The sequence below is a fragment of the Vidua chalybeata genome, chromosome 25 (genome assembly GCF_026979565.1).
Source record: "Vidua chalybeata isolate OUT-0048 chromosome 25, bVidCha1 merged haplotype, whole genome shotgun sequence".
Lineage (NCBI taxonomy): Eukaryota > Metazoa > Chordata > Aves > Passeriformes > Viduidae > Vidua > Vidua chalybeata.
The window spans coordinates 2,549,537-2,572,398 of NC_071554.1; the positions used below are offsets into that span (position 1 = coordinate 2,549,537).

The 22,862-nt window shown below is 46.6% G+C and overlaps 2 protein-coding genes and 1 long non-coding RNA gene across 4 annotated transcripts; 2 read left to right on the top strand and 1 right to left on the bottom strand.

The window, feature by feature from the left end:
* The first annotated feature begins 98 nt into the window (after nt 1-98).
* On the top strand, nt 99-12,913 carry NIPAL3 (NIPA like domain containing 3). 2 transcript variants are annotated; one of them, XM_053964802.1, is made up of 12 exons: nt 99-188; nt 1,082-1,451; nt 3,035-3,103; nt 3,191-3,362; nt 3,460-3,519; nt 4,055-4,200; nt 4,824-4,920; nt 5,946-6,081; nt 6,642-6,730; nt 7,561-7,624; nt 8,515-8,609; nt 9,073-12,913. In XM_053964802.1, exons 2-12 carry the CDS (start codon nt 1,353-1,355, stop codon nt 9,270-9,272), a joined length of 1,227 nt encoding a protein of 408 aa, XP_053820777.1. In that variant the 5' UTR covers nt 99-188; nt 1,082-1,352; the 3' UTR covers nt 9,273-12,913. The 2 variants fall into 2 exon arrangements, with proteins under 2 accessions (XP_053820777.1, XP_053820778.1); XM_053964803.1 differs by lacking the exons at nt 5,946-6,081; nt 6,642-6,730; nt 7,561-7,624; nt 8,515-8,609; nt 9,073-12,913 and adding an exon at nt 5,017-5,772.
* Nucleotides 2,140-15,276, bottom strand: LOC128799936 (uncharacterized). The gene is made up of 3 exons (XR_008434872.1): nt 15,215-15,276; nt 14,132-14,226; nt 2,140-2,167 (listed from the first exon to the last, which is right to left on the bottom strand). It is a non-coding gene; the product is annotated as an uncharacterized LOC128799936 (long non-coding RNA).
* On the top strand, nt 15,275-22,541 carry RCAN3 (RCAN family member 3). Its single transcript, XM_053964804.1, has 5 exons — nt 15,275-15,363; nt 18,153-18,392; nt 18,912-19,085; nt 19,554-19,719; nt 20,508-22,541. Exons 2-5 carry the CDS (start codon nt 18,198-18,200, stop codon nt 20,714-20,716), a joined length of 744 nt encoding a protein of 247 aa, XP_053820779.1. The 5' UTR covers nt 15,275-15,363; nt 18,153-18,197; the 3' UTR covers nt 20,717-22,541.
* Nucleotides 22,542-22,862: the final 321 nt, after the last annotated feature.

A 22,862-nucleotide genomic window follows, 5' to 3' on the forward strand; every position in this document is an offset into this window, starting at 1 on the left:
CCCTGCGCCCGTAGGCTGGGCCAGACCCCGCCTCCGCGCGGCAGCCAATCCTCGCCCCTACCTTGGCGCCGGCCTTTGATTGACAGCGCTGGAGACCAATCGGATGCGCTTAGCAGGAAGCGGCCGCGGCGCTCGACCGGGAGCCGGAGCTGGAGGCCGGGGCCGGGCTGGGCTCAGCGGCGCGGCCGGTGAGTGGCGGGGCCGCCCCGAGGGGCAGGGGAGGGACAGGTGCGGGGCCGGAGCACCGGAGGGTTTGGTGGGAACACGCCGTGTCCTGGCCCGGGGGTGTCTGGGCGCTCTGCGCTGCCCGGGCAGGGTCGCTGACGGTGGGAGGGGGATTTGCTGCCCCATCCCCTCACAAATGAGTGGCTTTGCCCCTCTCTGGTTGGGGCTGCCCAGGGTGCCCAAGGGAGGCGTGGGCCGGGTGCCGCTGCCGCAGGCGGTGACACGGGCCGTGTCCGGGGCTCGGGCCGGGGGTGCTCAGCCTGCGCCATCCCGGCCGGGCCGAGCGAGCCTGGGACGGTCCCAGCCTGCCGGATCCGCTCCGGGCAGGGCGGGTGCTGCTGCTTCCCGAGCTCTGGTGGTACGAGGAGCTCGTGTGGTGCTCTCCAGACACCTCCAGCGAGTTCGGCTCCGGGGAGCTGGGGCTCTGGGGAATGCAGGCTGCGGGCGGGGGCTCCCCTGGGCTGAGCTCTGCTCCAGGGAGCAGCGCTGCCACGGCCAGCACGTGGGGATGGGCTGACCGCGGAGCGCTGGTCCCGAACAAACTGCAGCTTCAGGGAGGAGGGACGTGAAAAGCAGAGCTTGGAGGACTTGAGAGCCTTTGTGATGCTGTTAAATGTCAGCTGAGTGTGTCACCCCTGGGGCCCAGTCAGTTCACAAGAGCTTGTAAAGCACAGCGTCTGTGAGTTTCTGTCCAAGGCTTTCTAAGAAGACATTTTAAATCTGCTTTTCTTTTTTTGTGTGCAGCTCTGAGTTCGATTCCAGGGGCGTTTCTGTGGCCTATCCTTCATTGCAGGTTTTGGACCACTGATTTTTTTGATCTAATTCTTTGGGTTTTATTTCTTTTTTTTCCCCTTAGATTCATCTTGAAGGAACATAACCCTGCTGCTTCACTGACTGGCTGGACACAGTGGCTCATCTACCCTCCTCCGTGCCTGTGGTGGCCACCCTGAGCCAGGGCAGGGGAAGAGAAGCAGCAGGGCTCGTTTGTGCTTCCCTGGACTTGCCCAAGGGAGCAGGATGGATGGCAGGGAGTGGTACCAAATGTTAGCTCCAGCAGGGTCCAAGTCTCTTCTTTAAAGAGAACTTCCAGTATCAAGAAAGCTGAAAAGCAAAGAAAAAACCCCAAAATGGAAGGAGGAAACAGCCCCGGTCTGCAGCTTCAGCAGCTCCCGTTGGCCACAGCAGCAGTTTCTGTGCAGCCACACACAGACTCCTTCTCCTACAAGGTCAGCTTCCCACCCCAGCGGGGAGGTTTCCATCCCCAGAAGTCCCTGATTGCTGCGATGAGCTGATAATGATGCTGCTTTGGGGTTATTTTCTGCAGAAAGGGCTCTGTCTTTGAATTCAGCCATTCCTGGGGTGTCATATCCTGTGCTTAGTGAGAGAGAGAGAGATAAATTCTGTGTGTGCAGAGCAGAGGAGCTGGAAGAAGGCGTGGCAGTGGAAGGTGTGGGGGTGTTTGGGTGCAGTGATTCCCACAGGAGCCTTTTCAGCCTAAGCCATGCAGCAGTAACAGAGCAGAGGTTCTGCTTTGCTCTGTGTGTTTGGGTGTTTGAATTTCATGGGGTGAGCTCACAGCAGAGGCTGCAGCTGCCTGGGACATGGGGCTGTAATTCCTCCTTGTTCTCCAGCTGAGAGCAATAAATTCCCTCTGAATCCCTGGATCTGAAGGTGCTCAGAAAATCTCAGCAAAAAGGGGTTTTTATTTTCCTTTGATGTCACAGTCCTGGGGCCTTGTGGAAGTTGACCTTGTGTCTTGTCACAGCCCAGAGAGCTCTGCACTGTGGTCACACAGGGACATCCTCCTGCCACCTTCTCTCTCTGTCCTGGCAACCTCTCAGGTGGTTTTGAGTGAAGTTGTTTGGGTGAATCTTTTTTTTTTGTGTATTCTGATGAAGATGTTTTTGTTCTGCTGCTGAGAATTTCAAATCTGGAAGTTCTTCTGTATATGAAAAAATCAAGATTAGTCCATTTATTCCTATTCACATCTGAATGTGAGCTGGGTTATCCCAAATCAATCCAAGTAAGGACTGGGCTGAGGGAATAGTGCTAATGACATTTAATGAGATTTAGGCAGTTTTGGGAGCACACAAATGTTCTGGGCCTCAGGCTCTTCTCTTCAGTCCTCCTCTGCATCTCCTTTGCTTTACATCCTTTCTTTATTTCAAATTCCATCTTTGGAGCGTGAGAATTGTTGCTGACCTTTGAATGCCAGTGCAGAAGGGAGCTGTCAGCAGTCTCCTGTGACTTTGGGAATAACTGGTTTATACAAAAAGCAGATTAAAATCTGTGATAATTGGGCCTCATCACACGGGCTGAATCAGTGACTGAACCAGCAGCTGTCACAAGTGGAGAAGAGCAAAATAGTTGGGAAGCAGAGGTTCCTGATCCATTCTCTGTCAAATTCCAGGGCAATAAAATCTGCATTAATGCGTTTTTCAGAGGGAAGAATGAGTGATGGTGTGGGGCTTTTTTAGCCTTATCTTCCTCTTCTGAGAAACTGCAAACTAATTGAAGTCTCTTGGAGAAAGTGGCTGTTGAATCTTATCTTCCACCTGAGGTCACAGGTCTGGAGCACAGCCAGAGCACTTATCTGAGCTGCCCCAGATCAGCAGGAAGGGAGGAAGATAAACAGTTTTAATTGACAGCTGGGTGTTGGACCAGATGACCTTTAAAGGTCCTTTCCAACCCAGGCTATTCCATGATTCAGGAATGGTTTAAAATAAGGTCTGCTCTCCTCCAGAGTCTGCAAACCCCTCTGGGTTCCTTGGCTAAATTTAATAATTGTGTGTTCCCTTTGTTTTTGCAGGAGAACTTGATTGGGGCACTTCTGGCTATTTTTGGGCATCTTGTCAGCAGCATTGCCCTCAACCTCCAGGTGAGTGCCCTAAAGCAAATACTCCTCCTGCATTGAAATAAACACTCAAACATGACAAAGCTGCTTTATTTCTGTTTTCTTGCCTAGAAATACAGCCACATCAGGCTGGCAGGCTCCAAAGACCCCCGGGCCTACTTCAGAACCAAGACCTGGTGGAGTGGATTTTTGCTGCTGGTGCTGGGGGAACTGGGAGTGTTCTCCTCCTATGCCTTTGCTCCTCTCTCACTGATTGTGCCCCTCAGTGCAGTGTCTGTTGTGGGTAAGGAGGAAGGAGCCTGAATGTGTTCCAGTGGGAGATTCCTGACTCCAGAATTCACTGTTTCTTTCTCCTTTTCTTTTTTTTTTTTTTTTCATAGCTAGTGCAATCATAGGAATTATATTTATTAAAGAAAAATGGAAGCCCAAGGAATTTTTGAGTAAGTTCCAGTTTCTTTTCATTTTTCCTCTGTGTTTACAATTCATCACGCACAGCATGGGTCCTCAGGAATTATAATTACAGGGGTGGCAAGGTCTCATTAGCACCTCTTGGATGAAATGTGTCATCTCATCCACTGTTTATTACAAATATTATGCTTTTTCCTGGCTTGTGCCAAATCCCCTGAACCTCACAGAATTTAGAAACAGGCTGAAGCTGCAGCACAGGCACAAGGGAATGAATTCCATGAACATGGAGGTGTTTGCAGAAGTGGGGAAAGGGCTGTGGGCAGTGCCGGGCAGCCTCACAGATCTTGTAGCTTTATTTATTTAGCAGATGCCACCTGGTACCAACTTTGTCTCAGCTCCCACACCCTCAGTGCCCCTGGTGGCTGCAAGATTTTGGAGGTGGGGCAGGAAGGGCACCCAGAGGAACATCCAGGATGTCAGTGATGGTCCTGTGGGATTAATTCATTAATTCCATGCATCCCCCTCCCTCATTAACCCTGTCCTCTCCTGTTCCTGTGCCTGCCCAAGGGCGCTACGTGCTGTCCTTCGTAGGCTGTGGCCTGGCAGTTGTTGGCACTTACCTGCTGGTGACATTTGGACCCAACAGCCACGAGAAGATGACAGCAGAAAACATCACCAGGCATTTAGTGAGCTGGCCATTCCTGCTCTACATGGTAAGAGGCCGTGGAGGGTGGGGGGTTTTCTCCTGGGGGCAATTTCATTTCCAGCGTTATTTTTCCTTCAGGTTGCTACCAGTGTTCCCTGTGTTCACTCATTAACCTGGGACAGCTTTTCCAGGTGTCAGACACATGCACAGCTCCTTTTTTTTCTCTGAATTCTGTAGGATTAAATCTCTGACTGAAAATTTACTGATGCCTGAATCTGGGCTTTTTCCACACTGATTTTCTGTGGACCCACGAATCTCTTACTGAAAATCCCATGAAATTTGTGTTTTAATGAAGATAATCTTGGCCATTGCCCCAGGGATCACTTGTGGAAGCTCACTGCAGAAAGCAGACTGAGATCTCTCCTGTGAATATTCAGTCATGACTGTTTGATCAGCTGCTTTACCATAAATCCAACACCAAAAGTGCCCCATGTTTCCTGTTCTGCAAGAAGAAGCTGCTGAATATCTCCTCTAACTGGAATCTGAGATGATGCTGAGTTTGGGCCTATAATTGTGTGGGATCCCCATTTCCCTTTGAATTGCTCTATTCTAGTGTTTGACTCAGAATCTCATTTACTGCCAACCCTGTGTGCTCTATCTCTCTAATATTCTCATTTCTCTCTTTTGTAGCTTGTGGAGATCATTGTTTTCTGTCTGCTCCTGTATTTTTACAAGGAGAGAAATGCAAACTACATTGTCATTATTCTCCTGCTGGTGGCTTTGCTGGGTAAGTTGATATGGACTTTGCTTAAACAGCAAATTGATGCATGCAGGGGATTATATTGATTTAATTAATGCCATGAAATGCACTAATTTCCTCCAGAAATGTTCCTGAAGCTGATGTTTAGGATCTTTGCAAAGGACCTTTGAACATTTAAGGCTTATTTCTCATCAGACAAATGATCTGCCAAGCACAGAAAAAGTGCAAGTTATTTATTAGTGTTCTTAATTTTAATCTGGGCACACAAAGGGTGGCATTCAGTGTGTAAGGAGGGCTGAGCCAGTGGGTGAAAGAGAGGATTTGACCTACAAGGATTGTCTTAGCTCTGTTAAGATTTGCTGTGTGGTTAAAGAAATGAGGAATTCTCTGCCACCCCAGCTCTCTGTCCCTGATGATTCTGATATCCCACAGTGGGATCCTGAAGTGACTTTGGATTTACACATTTAATATTTTTTTAATAGAAACTGTAATCAATTAAACTTTTAAAAGGATGACTAATAGCAAGTCTGCCATGCTGAAATCTGTGTCACAGCCCTCAATTTTTGCTGTTTATTCACCTTCAGTTCCTGCAGTGTCTTTTCTTTTACTCTTTTTTGGTTTTTTGAGCTGTTTGGGGCTGGATTTCAGTGGTGCCTCAGAGGCTCCATGAATTACAAAGCAACTGCCCTAATTCTGAATGGCCCAACTTTCAAGAAAGGAAAAGTTCCTCCTGATTCTTGTTTTGGAGACTTCTTTGGCTTTATTAACCAAACCAAATGGAAAATTTTATCCTCCCATCCTGTAAATGCCCAACACTCTTTAAACACTGACACCACCAGTAAATGCTGCCAGTTCTGTAGATAGAGAAGGGTTCAGTGATTTATGGGAGGTTGCTGTGGTGGGTTTGTGGGGAATAGAAGGGGCAGAGCTGGTGGCAGACAGGCAGTTTGCACACCTTGTCTGGCCTGGCAGGAGGAGGGGCAGGTTTTTAGGGGTGCTGGGGTGGTTTGCAGCCTCCTGCAGCTGCCCCAGCTGAGTGTGCTGACCCCCAGGTTCCATGACTGTGGTGACAGTGAAGGCTGTGGCTGGGATGATGCTGGTGTCCATCCAGGGCACCCTGCAGCTGGACTCCCCCATCTTCTACATCATGTTGGTGTGCATGATTGCCACAGCCGTCTACCAGGCCACGTAAGGACTCCTCTCTTTGGAATTGTGTGGGCTGCGGGTCAGGAGCTGTTTGGTACCATGCCAAAATACCTATTCAAATGTAAAGGAATTATCCATTCTTACCTGGGGGGGTCTTTGCTTTTCCACAGAGTGACACTGCCAGGTGGTTTTAATGCCACCATTCAAGTATTTGCTAAACAATTTTAGGACTGAAATGGTGGCCAGTCAAATGCAGTGTCTGCACAGGCTGAAATCAAAGTGCAGGATCAGTGTTGTTGATAATGTGTCTATTCTTAGGGGTTTTTTCCCCTTTGTACTCACAATAACATAAAAAGCTGGTAGCAGCAGGGATAAAAGGCTTCTCAAATTATGAGGGACACTCTGGCCCTGAGGTTGGGGCAGTAATTTCAGTGCAGCCACAAACCTCCCTCTTCTGTCCTTTCTATTAATTCCAAGGCTTGCTGCTGCTGTTCAGTGAGGAAAAGAATGAATTTCCTTAAATTTATGCATCACTTTTGAAAGGTGTTTCCAAAAAAAGGATTCTTCCCAATCAGCCCCTGTTGCCTGTGGTTGTGTTGCAGGTTTTTAGCTCAAGCCTCCCAGCTCTATGATTCAGCTCAGATCTCTAGCATTGGCTACATCCTATCCACCACAGCAGCAATCTCAGCAGGTAACTGCACAAACCTTTCTGAAAAAAGGGCAAAAGATTTTGGGAAATAATCCTCCTGAAGAAGGTGAATACCCAGCAATATGATGACTTCTGTTTTTTTGCCATCTCTCATCTGCACTGGCTTGTTTTGTTTTTTTTTTTTGTTTTTTTTTGGTTTTTTTGGTTTTTTTTTTTTTTTTTTTTTTTTTTTTTTTTTTTGTTTTGTTTTGTTTTTTTTTTTGTTTTGTTTTTTGTTTTGTTTTGTTTTTGTTTTTTTTCCTTTTTAAAAATGTGAATTATCCCATTAGACTGTGTTAAAATTTTCTGTTCAGTGCTGTCATTTTGTTTAAAGTGCAGGGGTATTTATCTTTGAAACTGTTCCTCATTCAATATGTGTTCTTAGATGTGCAGGTAAAATGTTTCCTTGTTACTTATTTTTGAGTTTATTTTCTTTACATTAAAAATGTAAAGAGCACGAGGCAGAACGTGTGTCCTGCTGCCACCCAGGACGCTTCTAGAGGTTGGAGCTATTTGTTGTTGTTTGGGGTCAAGAGTTTGAATCTTTTTGTAGTTAAATCCAATTTGTTTCATCATTCCAAAATAGTCCCTCTTTTTTTTTTTTTTTTTTTTTTGCTGCACAGGTTTAATTATATCTCTGTTAGTAACACCAGCAGAACTATTTTGGTAGTAAAACTTGAAAAGATTTGTCAATAAATTGTGTTAAAATAGAAATCAGGACACCTATTTTCAGATCATTAAATAAACAAAGGTGCTGGCTATAAAAATAGGCTGATGTGGGTTCTGGCTGAAGGTGGAATTGGGAAGATGTAATGAATGATTTCCTTTTCAAGGAGCAACTTTTTACCTGGACTTCATGGGTGAAGATGTTCTCCACATTTGTATGTTTGCACTGGGGTAAGTGCTCCAGGTTTCCTTGACAGAAAACTGTTGCTTCATGTGACTCAAATTTTAAAAATACAAATCTGTTTTTAAAATACCTCTCTGTCAGAGCAGAGAATGGCCCTTAGAGCTCAGTGCTGTGTTTGGAAAAAAATCGTGTAACCCTTGGTAATGCACAATTACACAACAATTAATCACTAAATCCTGGGGGATCAGCTGGGGTGCTGAGCATATGGCTTGGTTTTCAAGCTGCCTGCTCATAAATCTGGAAGAATTGTAAAATAACCCAAAGAGACCCTCTCTGGGAACCTTATTTCAGATTTTGCACCTTCCCTGAACTGTGTCTGACTTCTGGAGTTTTTAGAGCATGGAGAAGGCACAATGCAGATCTGATCAGTAAAACATTTCCTGTGTAACTGAATATTTTGGTGTAATTAGCTCTCCATAATCAGGGGACATTCTCAAATGGCTTTTAGATAAGTACAGGAAAAAAATCCCCAAACAATTGGGAGATCATTGTTCTGAACTGCACCTTGCTCTGTGACAATCCAGATCCGTGGTTGTTGGTGTGTTTACAGGGAGCCTTGCAAAGGTCAGGCTGCTAAATCCTGGAATTCCATCAAAGCAAAACCAAATGTTGCTATGCTTCCTTTCCCCTGCAGTTAGTCAAGGTTAATTAATTAATTAACATGAAAACGTTTCCCTGTGTTTGATAGAGAAAAGGTGAAGTTGTGCTGGTTGCTGGGGGTGTTCCAGTGCTGCTCAAGGGGGCTCAGCTTGGACAGTGCTCTGGAATTCTGGCTTTGCAGTGCTTGAACTGCAGCTCTGAATTCTGTAGGGAGCAAAAGGGAATATTCTGTGCTCTCCCTTGCCAGGCATCTCAGTGATCCTTTCTCCTCCCTCAGGTGCCTCATAGCATTCCTGGGAGTCTTCCTGATCACGAGGAATAGGAAGAAGCCTGTACCCTTCGAGCCCTACATCTCAATGGATGCCATGCCAGGTAACCAAAGTGCAAGTTCATCACCCTGTTGAAGAGCTGGGCTGCCCAGGGAGGGCTCAGGCTTTGGCTCTGCTCAGGATTGGGTGATCAGGCAGTTGTTATCTGGGAATATGAACTGGTTTGAGCCTGTGCTTGGGACTGGGCTTGGTCCTGCAGGAAGAACTGATTTTTGGGGATGGCTCAGAAGTGAAGTAGAGGAGCAGAAATTTCCTTTGGGAAGCACAGCTAAGCTCTCTGGTGAGCTGTAAGAATGATCTGCAGCACTTGATGGATAACTGAGAGCCATCCCTCATTCACTGGGAGCTTATTTCTCCATCAGCTGCTCCAGTGCTGAGCACAAACCCATCCTGTCTTTGATTTAACACCCGAGGAGCTATGAGCCTCAGGGACTGCTCATTTCCTGGCTGAACAGAGAGCAGGAAAATTGCACTTTTGTCCCTAATCTGTGTCTCTGCTCCTGCAGGCATGCAGAACATGCACGACAAAGGGATTGCAGTGCAGCCTGACCTCAAAGCCTCTTTCTCCTATGGTGCCCTGGAGAACAACGACAGCATGCCAGAAATCTACACTCCAGCCACGCTGCCCATCGTGCAGGAGCAGCACGGATCCAAGGGGGTCTCTGCCCCTCCTTACAGGGTGCTGGAGCACAGCAAGAAGGAGTGAGTGACCTTCAAGGACTGATGGGAGTCGTCAGGAGTTTGACCTTTATTTATTTACCTGTTCAAATAGAAGCAAGCATAAAGCCGACCTTGAGAAGAGGTTCAAGCTCGTCTCGATCTGAACTTTCCAGGCTGATTATTAAAATAAACAACTTTTTCTAGATGGGAAGTTGAAAGCACTTGATGGGAAGCAGATCCCAGTTCTGCATGGAATTCTGCTGGCTGGGAGTGTGGAGTGATGGACTGTGAGTGCAGCACTGTGGAACTGATGAGACAAGAGATGCTGTGGAAGTGACTGTGCAGTTTTCAGCCCTGCTGGGAGTGGTTTTATCTCCAGACAGCTTTTCAGGAGCTGCTCACAGAGAGAGAAGGACAGGATTTAATCTTTCATTTACAGGGACTGTGACAGATTTCCAGGAAGGCTTAAAATCCTGGTGTGACCATGGAACTCCCCTGACACGGCAATAAATGGAATTGTTTTGAAGCACCAACACTGGAACTTGCTGTGTCTTTAGAGCAGCAGACCTGGTGAGAATGAACACTTTATCCCTTCAAACCACGAATTTTGGGCACTTCTGTTCTGGTGTTGAACATAAGCACTGAGGATGGGGGTTGTTTTTAGAGCACCGCTGGATTATATGGCTTAGAACAAAGATTATTTGCCAATTTTCTGATTTCATAGCAGGAGCTTCAAGTTGGATTAAATGGTGCAGAGGAAACACTATAAAGGATGAGGACAAGGAGAAATGAGAATGACATGACTGTATCTGGTGGGGAATTTATGTCATTTTGGACAAAATCTGAATTCTTTATCATGTTTATTTATTTTCTTTCTGATTGAGGCAGGATTTCCACCTTTAATGGTCCCAACTACTTAAAGGTGTTGCGGTTCCTTAGTTCAAAAGCTCATTTTAGGTGATGTAAGCTGGGGTCTTCCCCCTTTTTCTTTTAAAAAAAGGAAAAACAATACTTGTCTACTATTGTGGATGACCTAAGGAGAGAGGTTGCACAGCCCAGCACTCATTGAGGCCTGTGAGGATAATGGAGCTTTGTGTACTTTGATATTTATCTTTCCAGCTTCCAGGAGATGGCCAGGAGCTGATACTGAGGGAGAATGGACACAGAAGGGGGAGAATGGGGAACTGTCAATTGAGGAGGAGAAAGCACAACATTCACTGGTTATCCTGGCACTTTGATAGCACTGGCTGCTCTAAAACTGGGGGGTTTTGCTGGGAAACTGAATTTTAAGTCCACTCAGTGTGGTTTGAGCTGTCTGCACAATGGAGTCTCCAGGACCCTGAAGCTTTATTTGAAAGGAACAATGCTCATGTTCTGTGTATTTTCAAGTGATTCCCCCAATATCAGGGAGTTTGGGATTATCTTTGATTGGGAACAGTGTCTTTCTGCATTTATTTATTTTTGTTAAATTGACTCATGGCCAGTTTCTGTTCCCACTGCCAGGAATTCCCAACAACTCCCCTGACCTGTACATGATTATTCTAGGTTCTTGTTGTTGTAAATGACAACAGAACTGTTCCTTTGCATTCGTTTGCGTTGCCAACTCTGCAGACTTATTCAATCTGGGCATACTTTGGATTGCTTTGGCATTTTTGTGCAGCTTAGAAAAATAACCTTCTCCCTGCACAGGGGAGGTGCCCTGGGGCTGTACCCAGGTTTCTTCACCAGCTGGGCACAATTCAGATCTTATCAGTGGCATCCCCTGCACTGGAACTTAGGAAACCTCAAGAAATAACAGCTTTTCTTTCACCCTCACTACTTTGTGATTAAGCAAGATAAGGATGTTAATGGGCTCCTGCTGCCAAAGCATTCATCTTGATGGGGTGCAGTGACACTGATTTACTGCCTTTGCATGTGGTCATCGATTGTGGGTGAATTTATGGGCAGCTTTTGTTCATTAACAATGCAGAATGAAGCAGTGCAGGGAGGCTGAATGGGAAGGGCACAGGAATCCTGCCTTTCCTTATCTCTTCCCATTTAATCAGCCTGTTCTGACCTATTGGTTCTGCAGCCACAGAACACAGAGTCTGAAAACAAGCTGTGCTACACCACACACTTGTTCCATGGCAATATTCTCTGTGGTTAATTAGGTGGGATAAAATAATTCATCAGAAGGGCCTAAGCAGCTTTGGCTGCTGACACCCAGATCAGGATGGTCCTGTGTGTGACAGTGCACTGGTCCCAGTTCTCAGCAGGGTTCAAACCCAGCAGGTGACTGGAGCACAGACGTGGCAGCCACAACTCCAACTCCTGGTTTGGGTTTTCCTCCTCAGCACAGGCCGTGAGAGATGGACAGAGCTGCTCGGAGGTGGCTGTGCTTTCCTTGCAAACTGCTCTCTGGCCTGTTCAGCGGTGGTTTTGCTGTAAACTCCCCAGTTCTCCTGAGCCCAGTTCCTGACCTTGCTCCCTCAGGTGTCAGCCCTCCTCTGAGTGAAACTGCCCCCAGCCACGAGCTGAGCTTTTGTGTTATTGTGTGGGTTTGGCCCTTTCTTTGCAAAGATTCTAAAGGCAAGTCTTGCTCCAAAGCTTTACATAACCATGATTTATTTACACAGTCTCTGTGTGCTCAAATAATTCTACTTAATAATGACAGTTCCCTTTACCTGCAGCCACAGGGAAATCCTCCTTTGTTTGCTTCTGGAAACTTCCCTGCCAAAGGCTTCCACTGGAGGTGGTGTCTGTTTCTACAGCACATAAATCACAATATTTTTGATCATTGTGCCACAGCAGTGGAGCCTGGAGTGTTCCTTGTCCATGGGCCTCAGCTCCATGACTGATGTCGGGGTAGGACTGAGGGACTGCACCTCACTCCTGTTTGCTGCTGTGTTCAACACTGGAATCTTAAAATGGGGTTGGCTTTTTGTTTGTTTTGTTTTTTTTTTAATACACGTTCCTCCTTCTTGCTTTTTCTCCCAATCTTCCAAAAGATGTTATTTTCTACTCTTTAGTCTAAGAAAAGGCATGAGCAGGGCCCAGAGAAACCAAGTATCTTGTTTAAACTTGACTGAAGGACTTCTGTGCTCTTTCTGGCACTTTCACGAGTGAATTAAACTCCTCACCTCCCTTATAGTCCAGAGAAGCTGAAACAGGAAGGGTTTTGCACCCTTACACTGAACTTTTCACAGAATATTTGTTAGTCTGAGGTGACAGTGGCCATGTCTGGGACTGCAGCAAATATTTACAGCTGAGCAGCACAGGAAGGTTTAAAGGACAGGAGCCCTGTGCCACATTCCAGGGTGAAAAATTATTTAAGTGTTGTACAGCATGCTCTGATGTGTGAATGTCAACCCTGCAGGGCTCATGCAGGACCCTGCACAAGGCACAGCACCCCCAGGTCCCAAATGGAAGGGATTTCTCAGCACCAGGAGCAGCTCCAGCACTTTGGTGAAGGAGCAGCTCCTTGGATTCATCCCTGTCTTCTTTACCCAGCCTGAACTGACATCTCTGGCCTCCACCCTGTGTGGCTTCTCAATGTACCAGAGCACTTAAAACATCCTCAGTGTGTATTTTATGTGTAACTTAACTCTGTGGAGCACAGCTGAATGTATAAAATGATCTGCCTACAACGTTCTCCTGTTCACCTTAAAATGTGTAAATAAATCAAGCTTTACACTCTTGCACTATAAAGGACAACTGCTTCATTTTTCACAGGCAATGTTGCATGTCTGTTTAATTCTATTTGTCTTTCAGGTGAGACAAATGAAACCAAACTTTGAATAAAAGATGGTGGTAAAATGAAACTTTGAATGAAAGATTGTGGTAAAACCTATGGAATTCTGGCTTGCTCCATGCTCCTGGTAGAGCTTGAATTGACCAAAAATGTCTTGGTAGAAGTTGACAGGATTTAGGTGACTGAAGTGTATATTGAAAGAGCTCTCTCTCTGTTTTTAACAGGATACTTGTAAATGAAATGCAGATTGTTACAGCATTACTAATGCTCCCAGTTTCACAGGATTCTCCACATATTTGGGGTCAGCTGTAGGAACTGTGCAATTTACTTTTACAACTTCTTTTTACAGGGCTTTGAAAAAAAATATTTAGCATTTAATATTTTGAACAGCTTGAAACTGTGATCCAAAGAAAGGGGTGGGGACACAACCCAAAATCACTGTATGTTTGGTGGCCTGACTAGTGATGTTTTTTACTGAAACTGAGCTTCTCTGACATGTCTGAGCCCCCTGAGAATAGCTGGGAATGCAGCTGTGGCAGGAGGCACAGGCCACCGTGTCTGGGACACAGGACTGCAGTAAGAGATACAGAAAAGTGGCAATTTAGCTTAATCGACTGCTTGCCAACCTAATTAACACTCACCAGATGGGTTTACAGTCCATGGGGAGAAGCAGAGCATAACCCTCAGGATACTTTTAATTAAATTTATCTCTTGGGGTCCCAAACCACAAAGGGAGAAAAGACAAACAACCCAAGGGCAGCCTCGGTGTTAGAGCTGCACTTCATTGAATCCCTGCATTCCCTAATCCCCAGAATTTCTGATAAAAGTGGTAGTACTTTGTTAACATCCACCATTCAAGGGTTTGTGGCTTATATTACAAGTGTTCTAACTGCTGATACAAAGATGTGCCATTGATGTCAGGAGTGTTACAGGAGTGCTACAAACGAGGTGTTTTTGCAAGAGACAGATTATTTTAAGTGGACACAAATGTTGCAGTTAGTGGTATTAAAGCAGAATCTATTGTTGGCCAGGGAGGAAAATGTGGTATTGAATCGATAAAGCAGGAGATGGCAGCAAGGGAGGGCTGAGGATGGAGAGTAACCTGTTACCACCTGAATTTGCACTGCATCTAAATTGCAGAATGCCTTTACCTGGACAGGGGAGACTGATCTTACCTTCCTAAAGTGACATCTGCTGGGCTGTTTTCTTACGAGGGAAAGGTGGACAAACCCCCTGGTAGAGAAGCCCAGCTCAGCATCTCTGTCTGCTTCTGAAATTTAAAACAAAATATTTCAGCCACAGAAATTTCACTACTTCTATCACCAACCCACGCTGTCTTCTCTATTTCCAAGTGAGGACGGAGCTGTTGAACTCAATATTAGTGTCAGTGAAATTCAATAGTTTTGTGTGGGTTTTTTGTGAAAAACCAAAGAAAGGATGTTGGTTTGTGCTTTCTTTATAGACATAAATGTGCACAGGCACTGATGTATCACCCAGCTCAGATGATGGCTTTCTGAAACCATCTCATGGCTGGATTAAGCTGTGATTTACTCTGAGGAGGACACAAACTGTCACTGTTCCCAGCTGGCAGCTGTCCGAGGCTGATGGCAGAGCCATCCCGATTAATGCCAGGGGAAGAATCAAAGAATCCCGGAATGGTTTGAGGTGGAAGGGGCCTCAAAGCTCATCCAGTGCCACCCCTGCCATGGGCAGGGACACCTTCCACTGTCCCAGGCTGCTCCAAGCCCCGTCCAGCCTGGCCTTGGGCACTTCCAGGGATCCGGGAGCAGCCACAGCTGCTCTGGGCAGCTCCTTTCTCCACAGCAGCCGCCAACCCCTCGTCCGGAAGCTGCTCCGAAGGCGATTTGAGCATTTTAAAATAAATTCCCTTCGCTCTGAGCTCTGCCATTCCCACAGGGACCCTGGACAGCCGCTCCTCGGGGCCCGGCGGGCGGTGTGCTCCCGCCGCCTCTCCAGGGCTGGCTCAGTGCCATACAAACACCGCCCAAAGTGTCCCCGGAGCGCTTCTGGGGCGCCTGAAACGCCCCGGGGGAGGCGGCGGCGGGGCCGGGGCCGCGCGGCCCCTCAGGGGACCCGACCCGCCGCGTCCCCTCAGCGGGGCCGGGGCATGCGCAGAGCCCCGACTCCCTCCCGCCTCTCTTCCTGCCCGCTCCGTCTCCCTTCCCCTCATCCCTCCCTCCCTCTCTCCTCCCCTCCTTTCCCTCTCTCCATCCGGGTCACCGACCCCCCTCACACACCCCTCAGCTCCCGGGGAGGGGGGACGCGCGCGCAGGCGCGTTCCCGCCGCCGCCCCGCCCCGCCCCGGGACCCGCGGGCGCTGCGCGCTCCCGCCGCCGCGCACGGACACTGCGCGTCCCCGCCGCCCCTCAGGCTGACCCGTCCGCAGGTGAGCTGAGCCGCGGCCCCGCCGGAGCCGCCCCCGGGCCGGGCCGCGGGTGCGGGTGGGGAAGTTGTTTTCATCCTCTCTCAGGGCGGACATCGAGCGTTTGCGGGTTTGAATTAAAGAATATTCGCAGCCGAGGCTCCGGCCCCCGCGCTGGGTTTGTCCCGCCGCGGTCAGCCAGGGCAGCTCCGTGGGGTCTGCGGGATCAGCCCCAGGGTTTGGAATCGTGGTTTGGGTGGGAAGGCTTAAAGCCCATCCGGTGCCATGGGCAGGGACACCTTCCACTGTCCCAGGCTGCTCCAAGCCCTCTCCAGCCTGGCCTTGGGCACTGCCAGGGATCCGGGGGCAGCCACAGCTGCTCTGGGCATCCCCACCCTCCCAGGGAAGGATTTTTTCCTGCGCGCTCCCTGTCAGAGCAGATTTAACTGTTCCTGTGGAAATTGCCACGCCGTTCCCAGCCCTTACATTCCTTGGGCGGTGGGATGTGACTGTGAATGAGCTGCTGCTCCAGAGGATGCCAAGGAAAACTCCCTGGTGCTGCCTGTGCCGGTGAAGAGCTACAGCTCCCCATGGCAGGAGCTGCTTTGCTTTCATTTCAGATAATTTTTAGCCTTCTGTGAAGTTGGGGAGTTTGTTTATAAGCTGGTATTTGAATGATAAGCAGGTGTTAATGCTCAGAGAAAGGACTTAGTGAAAGGTCTGATCCCAGTGGCTTTAGTTCTTGGGATCCTTTAAATTGTGTTGTTTAATCTGAAATCTATGAGGGAGTAAGTGATAATCCAATAGTTTGCTAATAAGTATTGCAATGATATTGCTTACAATTCTATTGCTGTTAATACTATGGTAAGAATAAGCTGATTGTAATAAATAACTTAAATTTGCATATCTCCATTCACATCAAACAATTTATAAATAGGAATCTCTCACCTTTCCAAGGAGGTAAGTGAAGAAATTCCCTTTTTCCTGAAGCAGAGCAGTTTGGCTGTTGCACTGATAAACACATTCCTGTACCTGTCAAGTTTGGAGTGTCCATCTTCTGATTTTGATGCTTTCTGATAATTGCACAGTAAATAGTTCTAGCCAATCTGTTCAAATAACACTTCTCACAGGGCTATTACTCACTGTACTTCTTAATTAATATTCATACCTGAGTCTCACCTGTCTCATCCTGATTTCAGGGGGCTCTTGGAGATTTTTGCCTCGCTCAGTCATCAGGCGTTTTGAATTGATTTGGGTGAAGTAATGAAAAATCAGTTATCTGAGAAAAGAAATAGAATTAACCATGAAGTTTATGATTAAAAACAACAGAACTGTGATGAAATCTTAATTTAAAAAAGAAAGGAATACAAAATAATTGCAGTAGCTTCTTTAGCCCAGTGCTGCCTGCAGAAGCACTCTGTGCTGGACTGTCACACCTGGGTTTGCTTTAATGTCACTGCTGCCCTGACTTTGTTTTGCAGTGAGCCTCAGACAGCCTCAACTTGACCAAATCTCCAGTTGCTCTGTGTGTTCCTCACTCCATGTTTGATTCACCATTCATCCAAGTATTTGAGTTTACTTTCCAAACTCTCCTTTTCTTTTTTTCTGCCAGTATTGCTGTCTCCTTGTTGGAGGCCTCCCTGTCCTTTGGGCTGTCAGAAAAGCAGGTGCTGGGAGCAGTGTGGGTTGGGTGCTTTGATCCCTCAGGAATGTGGGATCAAAACCAGGCCAAGGCTGGAATGTTGCTTTCAGTCCACCAGAGCTTGGCTGGATGTGGGTGTCTGTCCTGGTGCTGTTTGGATGAGGCCAGATCTCCTCAGAGCCAGATGGTGCCTTTTGTTTTCACCATGCTGGCACATTTTTGTTCCTTTTCTCTTCCCTCCTTGCATGAATCAGCAAGCACAAGAACTGAGGTTTCCACCAGCTGCCTGTTCTCCCAAATCTCCATCCTTCCTGCCATGCTCGGCAGCAGAACTGAGATCCCCAGGTGTGTGCATGGGTTTGGGATGGTGTGACTGGGCAGTCACTGTCATTAACCCAGTTAATCCCCCCTCATTAGGCAAATATTCAAATGAGATCATTGCCCATGAAATATCACACATTTGCTACCTTCTTTTAGTATTGTGTCACAAATGATCACTCTTTCCAAACCCAGATCTGATGCAGTTACCTGTTTTTTTCTCAACACACAGCAGTGTGCTAACCTCAGGAGTTTTGCAGGGATGGGTGGTAGAAGGTCTACTCCAGTAAAATCTTTTCTATTGTATAAAAACACTCTCCCTGATGTTTTTTATTTAGTCTCTGGCTTCTTTGCATTTTTTTGTCTTCCTTGATGTGTCTACTCCTGTAAGTACTCCTACCTATGAGAAAGGTGTAGGAAAAGGACATTTCCTTACATCGGATTTTAGATTTTGGAGAGGCTTTGGAGAGATGATTTAACTTTGTCCATGTGCTCTCATTGATGAAATAAAGTTATTTTTCAGATACTAGAGGACTGCTCTGATTACCCAGGAAATGGTTTTAATTATTAAACAAGAAATTGTTGCTCACTGTAAAGTGTGTCATGGAGAAAAGCTTCTAGAACAGTGCTGTCATTTTGGATTCCTGTCAGAGTAAAGGGAGGAGAAATTGCAGTTTCTTGACGGGGTGGCTTTATCTTCCTTTTGATGGATCAGCAGAGTCCTCCCTCCATCCTCAGCAGGGGGATGTGGTGCTGCTGATTCCTGTTCTTCTTTGTGAAATTATTTGCCTTTAACAGTGGGGGCAGGAAGCTGTGGTATCCTCACATTTGGTTCTGGGTTTTTGGCTGGCAGGGCCCTGCTGGAAGCTGGCACCTGAGGAGCTGTTGGAGGGGAAGGATGCTCAGGGATTCCATGAAGTCCTGGAGCGACAGCCAGTCAGACCTGTACAGCAGCGACCAGGAGGAGGAGGAGCAGATGATTTTTGGAGAAAATGAAGAGGATTTGGAAGAGATGATGGATTTCAGTGACTTGCCTACCTCACTCTTTGCTTGCAGTGTTCACGAGGCTGTGTTCGAGGCACAGGAGGAGAAGGTAAGGGGGAAGGAGTGTGAGGTGTTCTCAGTGTTCCATTGAACATTTTTGTGTCGTACACTGGATTTTCAGTGTATTAATGCACATTATAATTGAGGGGGAAAAAATCTGTAAATGAGGTCTCTTGTGGATCAGAGAGCTGGTAAATTAATTGAATTTCATAATTGAAAATTATTAATTGGATTTCAGAACCCTGAAATCGATTTTCATGACAGTGCAGTGCAGCTGCAGCACTGAGCAGCTCTCACTAGGTGGCACTTGGTGTGTTCAGAGTTTTTGGGCTCATTCACATCGGTTTGCTCTTGTGATTCAGATGTAACCAGTGAGACAAAGCTCTGCTGCCCTGAGTGTGGATTTACAAGCAGGGAGGGAGGTGTGGAATGTGCAGGTTGAGGTGATTCAGGAAATGGACGGGATTTGGGAGAGGAGAGTAAAGAAAAACAAAGTTAAAAAAAAAAACCTTTTCACGGAGTGAGAATGTTCATTTTGCACCTGGAGAATGTTTGTGCTTCTCTCCAGGAAAGGTTTGAAGCACTTTTCACAGTCTATGACGAGCAGGTGACATTCCAGCTGTTCAAGAGCTTCAGGAGGGTGAGGATAAACTTCAGCAACCCTGAGGCAGCAGCACGAGCTCGGATAGAGCTGCACGAGACCGAGTTCAGTGGGAAGAAGCTGAAGCTCTACTTTGCACAGGTACAGTGGGACACAGAGACCTTGTACCTCTGTCCTTGTTCCTTTATTCCTCCTATGCCCTTAAGTTTGATCTGGGGGAAATATCTGAAATCACCTCATTGTTCTACACTGAGCTGTATGTTTTAGGGCACAGTTTTGGTTTTGGTCTTGAGCTGATATTGGCTGGGACAGTCTCTGTGCAGTGACCAAACCAGACACACAGAGGGGCTGAAACAAAAGAAGTGGGTCCGAAATTCTCTTTCTAAGAAATGCTTTATCCCTGTTGCATTGGCACAGGTCCCACAGCAGCCCCTGCACAGGTTTTGAGCTGTAGCAGTTCTGTGAGGTGTTGTACAAAGAGCTGAACCCGTTTTGTTTTTTAAAGCTAGGCTGAATTAAGTGCAGAGCATGGATGTGCATTAGTGGAGAAATAAACCAAATAAAAGGGAATTAATATTTGTGCTCCTTGTCTCCTGGCTTTGCCTGCAGGTGTCCAGTGAAATTGGGGACAAGTCCTACCTCCTTCCTCCACAACCTGTGAAACAGTTCCTGATTTCCCCCCCTGCCTCTCCCCCAGTGGGGTGGAAACAGAGTGAAGATGCAACTCCTCTGATCAATTATGACCTGCTCTGTGCTGTCTCCAAGCTGGGGCCAGGTAGGGACATTTACCTGCTTTTGTTTGGTACTGCCCTTCAAAAGTGGTTATTGAGGGAGTTTTTCTACTTGTCCTTTTCTGTGAGAAGAAACAGTCTCTTTTATGTGATGTTTCTTACTTGAATGAAATGATCCATCAATTTCTTTACTTAATTACTGAATTGATTGAAAGTGCAGCACAGGACTGGACTGTGAGGGAGTGGCTCCATCACACACATAATATTGAATTTTGTCAGAGCCTCAGGATTAAGGAACAAACAGTCAGAGAAATGAGAAGTTCAGTCTCTTGCAGACGAGCAGCTCCAGCTATTAAGGATGTCTGGATGCCAATATGGACTTTTTGGGTTTAATCAACAACTTCTTTCTAAGCCTTCCTGGGAAATGTGGTGTTTGCTTTCTGTGAAAAGCAGGAAATGGGAAGGCTTGATGTGCTCAAATGCTGTTGTAGCTTTTAATTTACAAATGTCACAGAAATATACAGCACAAATGATGTCACATAGAAATGTGTTTGCTGCTCGTGTTCTTATGTCTTCCTGGGAGATTTTTACATCCCTCCCTTCCTCTAAATGTCAATTAAAAGACTGATTGTATTCAAAGTGTGCTGTAACTGCTACAGGGACTGTTTTAAGGCATTTCAGAGGTTTGGTGAAGAGTGGAGGTTGAGCACATTAAAGACGGGATGGGAATTAATGATTATTTGGTTGTGCTGTTGAAGTTATTAAGGGGTTTTTGAGCTAAATGCTTTTCCTTGGGGGTGTTTCTAACCTGCCTCTTGCTGGCTGCCCTCAGGGGAGAAGTACGAGCTGCACGCAGGGACAGACTCCACCCCCAGCGTGGTTGTGCACGTGTGTGAGAGTGAGACGGAGGAGGAGGAGGAGATCAAGAACCCCAAACAGAAGATCCTGCAGACACGGCGCCCAGACCCACCTCCCACCATCCTGAGTGACTCCAAAGCCTTCGAGTGTGCCCTGGAGGTAGGGGGGACAATGCCCTGTTAGAGCTGAGCTGCTCCACGTGGTACCAACTCCAGGCACCCAGCGAGTCCATGTGTTGCTGTCTGTGCTGCTGCTATAGGTCACAACAGATCTGACTCGTAGTTGTCTCTCATGTTCAAGATTTTGGATGCCAATGCTCTGAAAAGCACTTTACTTTTAGGGACTAGTTCCCCCCCGAGTGTAGCAAATCCACCTGACTTGAAATAGTGACAATTAGGGAGTCTGGCTGTGTTTTGGTTTCTTAAGATGTTGCCCTTTGCTCTCTGTTGTAGAGTGTGATGTTCCAAGTGCTGAAATAATCTTCTGTCATGAGTGGGTTCCAGCAAGTTCCTTGTACAGCAGTTTAAAGCTGATCTGTCCAACAGCTTCCAGTTAATCTAGTGTTAAACACAAGTGAAATGCACTCTCTATGCTCAGATTCCTTGCCAGCTGAGGTGAGGGTTAACCTCTGCTTTTCTCAGAAATACCAGCTGTTTGTTTGTAGTTTGACATGAGGCACAAATACACTGAGGAGCTGAATTCAGGAGGGTTGGTGACTGCAGGAGGAGAACACCAGAGGAAGAACCTCAGAGTCTATCACCAACACTCCTGCTCTGGTGTCTGTGGTGGTGCACTGACCCCTAATTAGGAGCTAATGACAGTGGTAGAGTGAAATATGGATCCAGCTGTTGAGTGTGTTGTGTCTGATCCTCTCTGACAATCTGGGGATGTTTATTCCTCTCCAGTCCTTGGGATGGCCTCCACCTCTGAATAAATCCAGTGACTGTTAGGTCCTGGCAGGAGCTAAAACATCCAAGGGTTAATTGTTAACTTCTCCAGTCTGTTTTGTATTTTCAAAGACAATCAGTTGCCTGGCTTAGCCAGATTTTATGCAGTTTCAACCCTTGTTTGCTGTTTTTCATGAAGACTTTTTCTGTGTGGCCTCCTGTGTGTCTGACAGAGCATCTGCTGTTTCTGAGACCAGGATGCATCTTTTAGAATACAGATCTTTGATTTTGTGATCTTGTGTTAAGTGTTTTAGTAGGAGGAAAATATGCCTTGGTATAACACCTGCTCCTGTGATTTTATGCTATTTTATAGCCAAACTTTTTTAGTCTAGACAGATTCTTCTTTTTTTCTATTTAAAAAGATAAAATTATTTGTGAACAAACCAGGCTGCTGATGTTCCTGTGTAGAAATCATTCTGAAATTCAGATTTTTCAGGTTCGTTTCAGTTGTACCTGATGTGCTTCTTGAACTCCCAGAAGTGTTTTCACTTGACTCACAAGCAGGGGGAAAAGGAATGGGCAGGGATTCTCATGGATGTGGAGGTTTTCAACTCCGTGTTGCGCCTGCTCAGGATCCCTCCTGCCACCAACTTCAAAGCGGGATCCTTGCAGGCAGGTCCTTGCTCCAGAGACAGGAATAGGACAGAGTAAAAAGACAGAGAAATGGGGTTTGTCCATCTATCACAGGTGTGATATTTATGTATCTCTTCAGGTACTGAAATCACTCCAAGCCCAGCTTCACTGTCTCACTGTTCCATGGAATTAAAACAAAGGTTAAAAACCCAACAAAAACCTGTGTTATCCAGCAGGCTTATGGATTTTTGAAATTCCAGAAGTCCGGGTTGGATTCTCTGTGGTGTTTCTGTTTTTTAAATTATTTCATTTCTACCCCAGTGTAGAAGTTGCTGTAAGTAGGAGTAAGTGGAAAACCTTCAGAAACAATTTTATAACGAGAATCAAGTGTGATGTTGTTGATGTATAAATGTGTAAAATGTGGAACAACATTCCAGCACTTTCCATTGTGTAAAGACACTTCAAATAAAACAATGCAGTGCCATTCACACTTGGGATTTGGACTGTGTTCCATGCAGGACAAGGTGCATATTGAGATCTGTGATGGTGGTGTCTGCTTGAATGTTCTCATGGGCAGATGGGATGGGGAGTCCTGTGCCTCGGAGCTGGGGGTGGCAGGGATCCACGGGAGGGATTTGGGATCCTTGCAGGGACCACTCTGGGTGGGAAGGAGAAGCCAAACAGAGGCTTTGATCAATATCAGAAGTGATGCTGCTCCACTCCATGGTGACAAAAACTCGTCTCAAGGGTGACAGCCTGCCTTGGCAATGAAGCTGGAGTTTGCTTTATTCCCTCCATGCCATGATTCA

What these genes read in the sequence shown, in the direction of transcription:
- NIPAL3 (XM_053964802.1), top strand. Translation starts at nt 1,353, where the DNA reads ATGGAAGGAGGAAACAGCCCCGGTCTGCAGCTTCAGCAGCTCCCGTTG. An exon ending in CAGTGCAGTGTCTGTTGTGG is followed by an intron (nt 3,363 to 3,459) that starts GTAAGGAGGAAG and finishes TTTTTTTCATAG; the next exon opens with CTAGTGCAATCATAGGAATT. An exon ending in GGCCATTCCTGCTCTACATG is followed by an intron (nt 4,201 to 4,823) that starts GTAAGAGGCCGT and finishes TCTCTTTTGTAG; the next exon opens with CTTGTGGAGATCATTGTTTT.
- RCAN3 (XM_053964804.1), top strand. Translation starts at nt 18,198, where the DNA reads ATGCTCAGGGATTCCATGAAGTCCTGGAGCGACAGCCAGTCAGACCTG. An exon ending in TCGAGGCACAGGAGGAGAAG is followed by an intron (nt 18,393 to 18,911) that starts GTAAGGGGGAAG and finishes GCTTCTCTCCAG; the next exon opens with GAAAGGTTTGAAGCACTTTT. An exon ending in TGAAGCTCTACTTTGCACAG is followed by an intron (nt 19,086 to 19,553) that starts GTACAGTGGGAC and finishes CTTTGCCTGCAG; the next exon opens with GTGTCCAGTGAAATTGGGGA.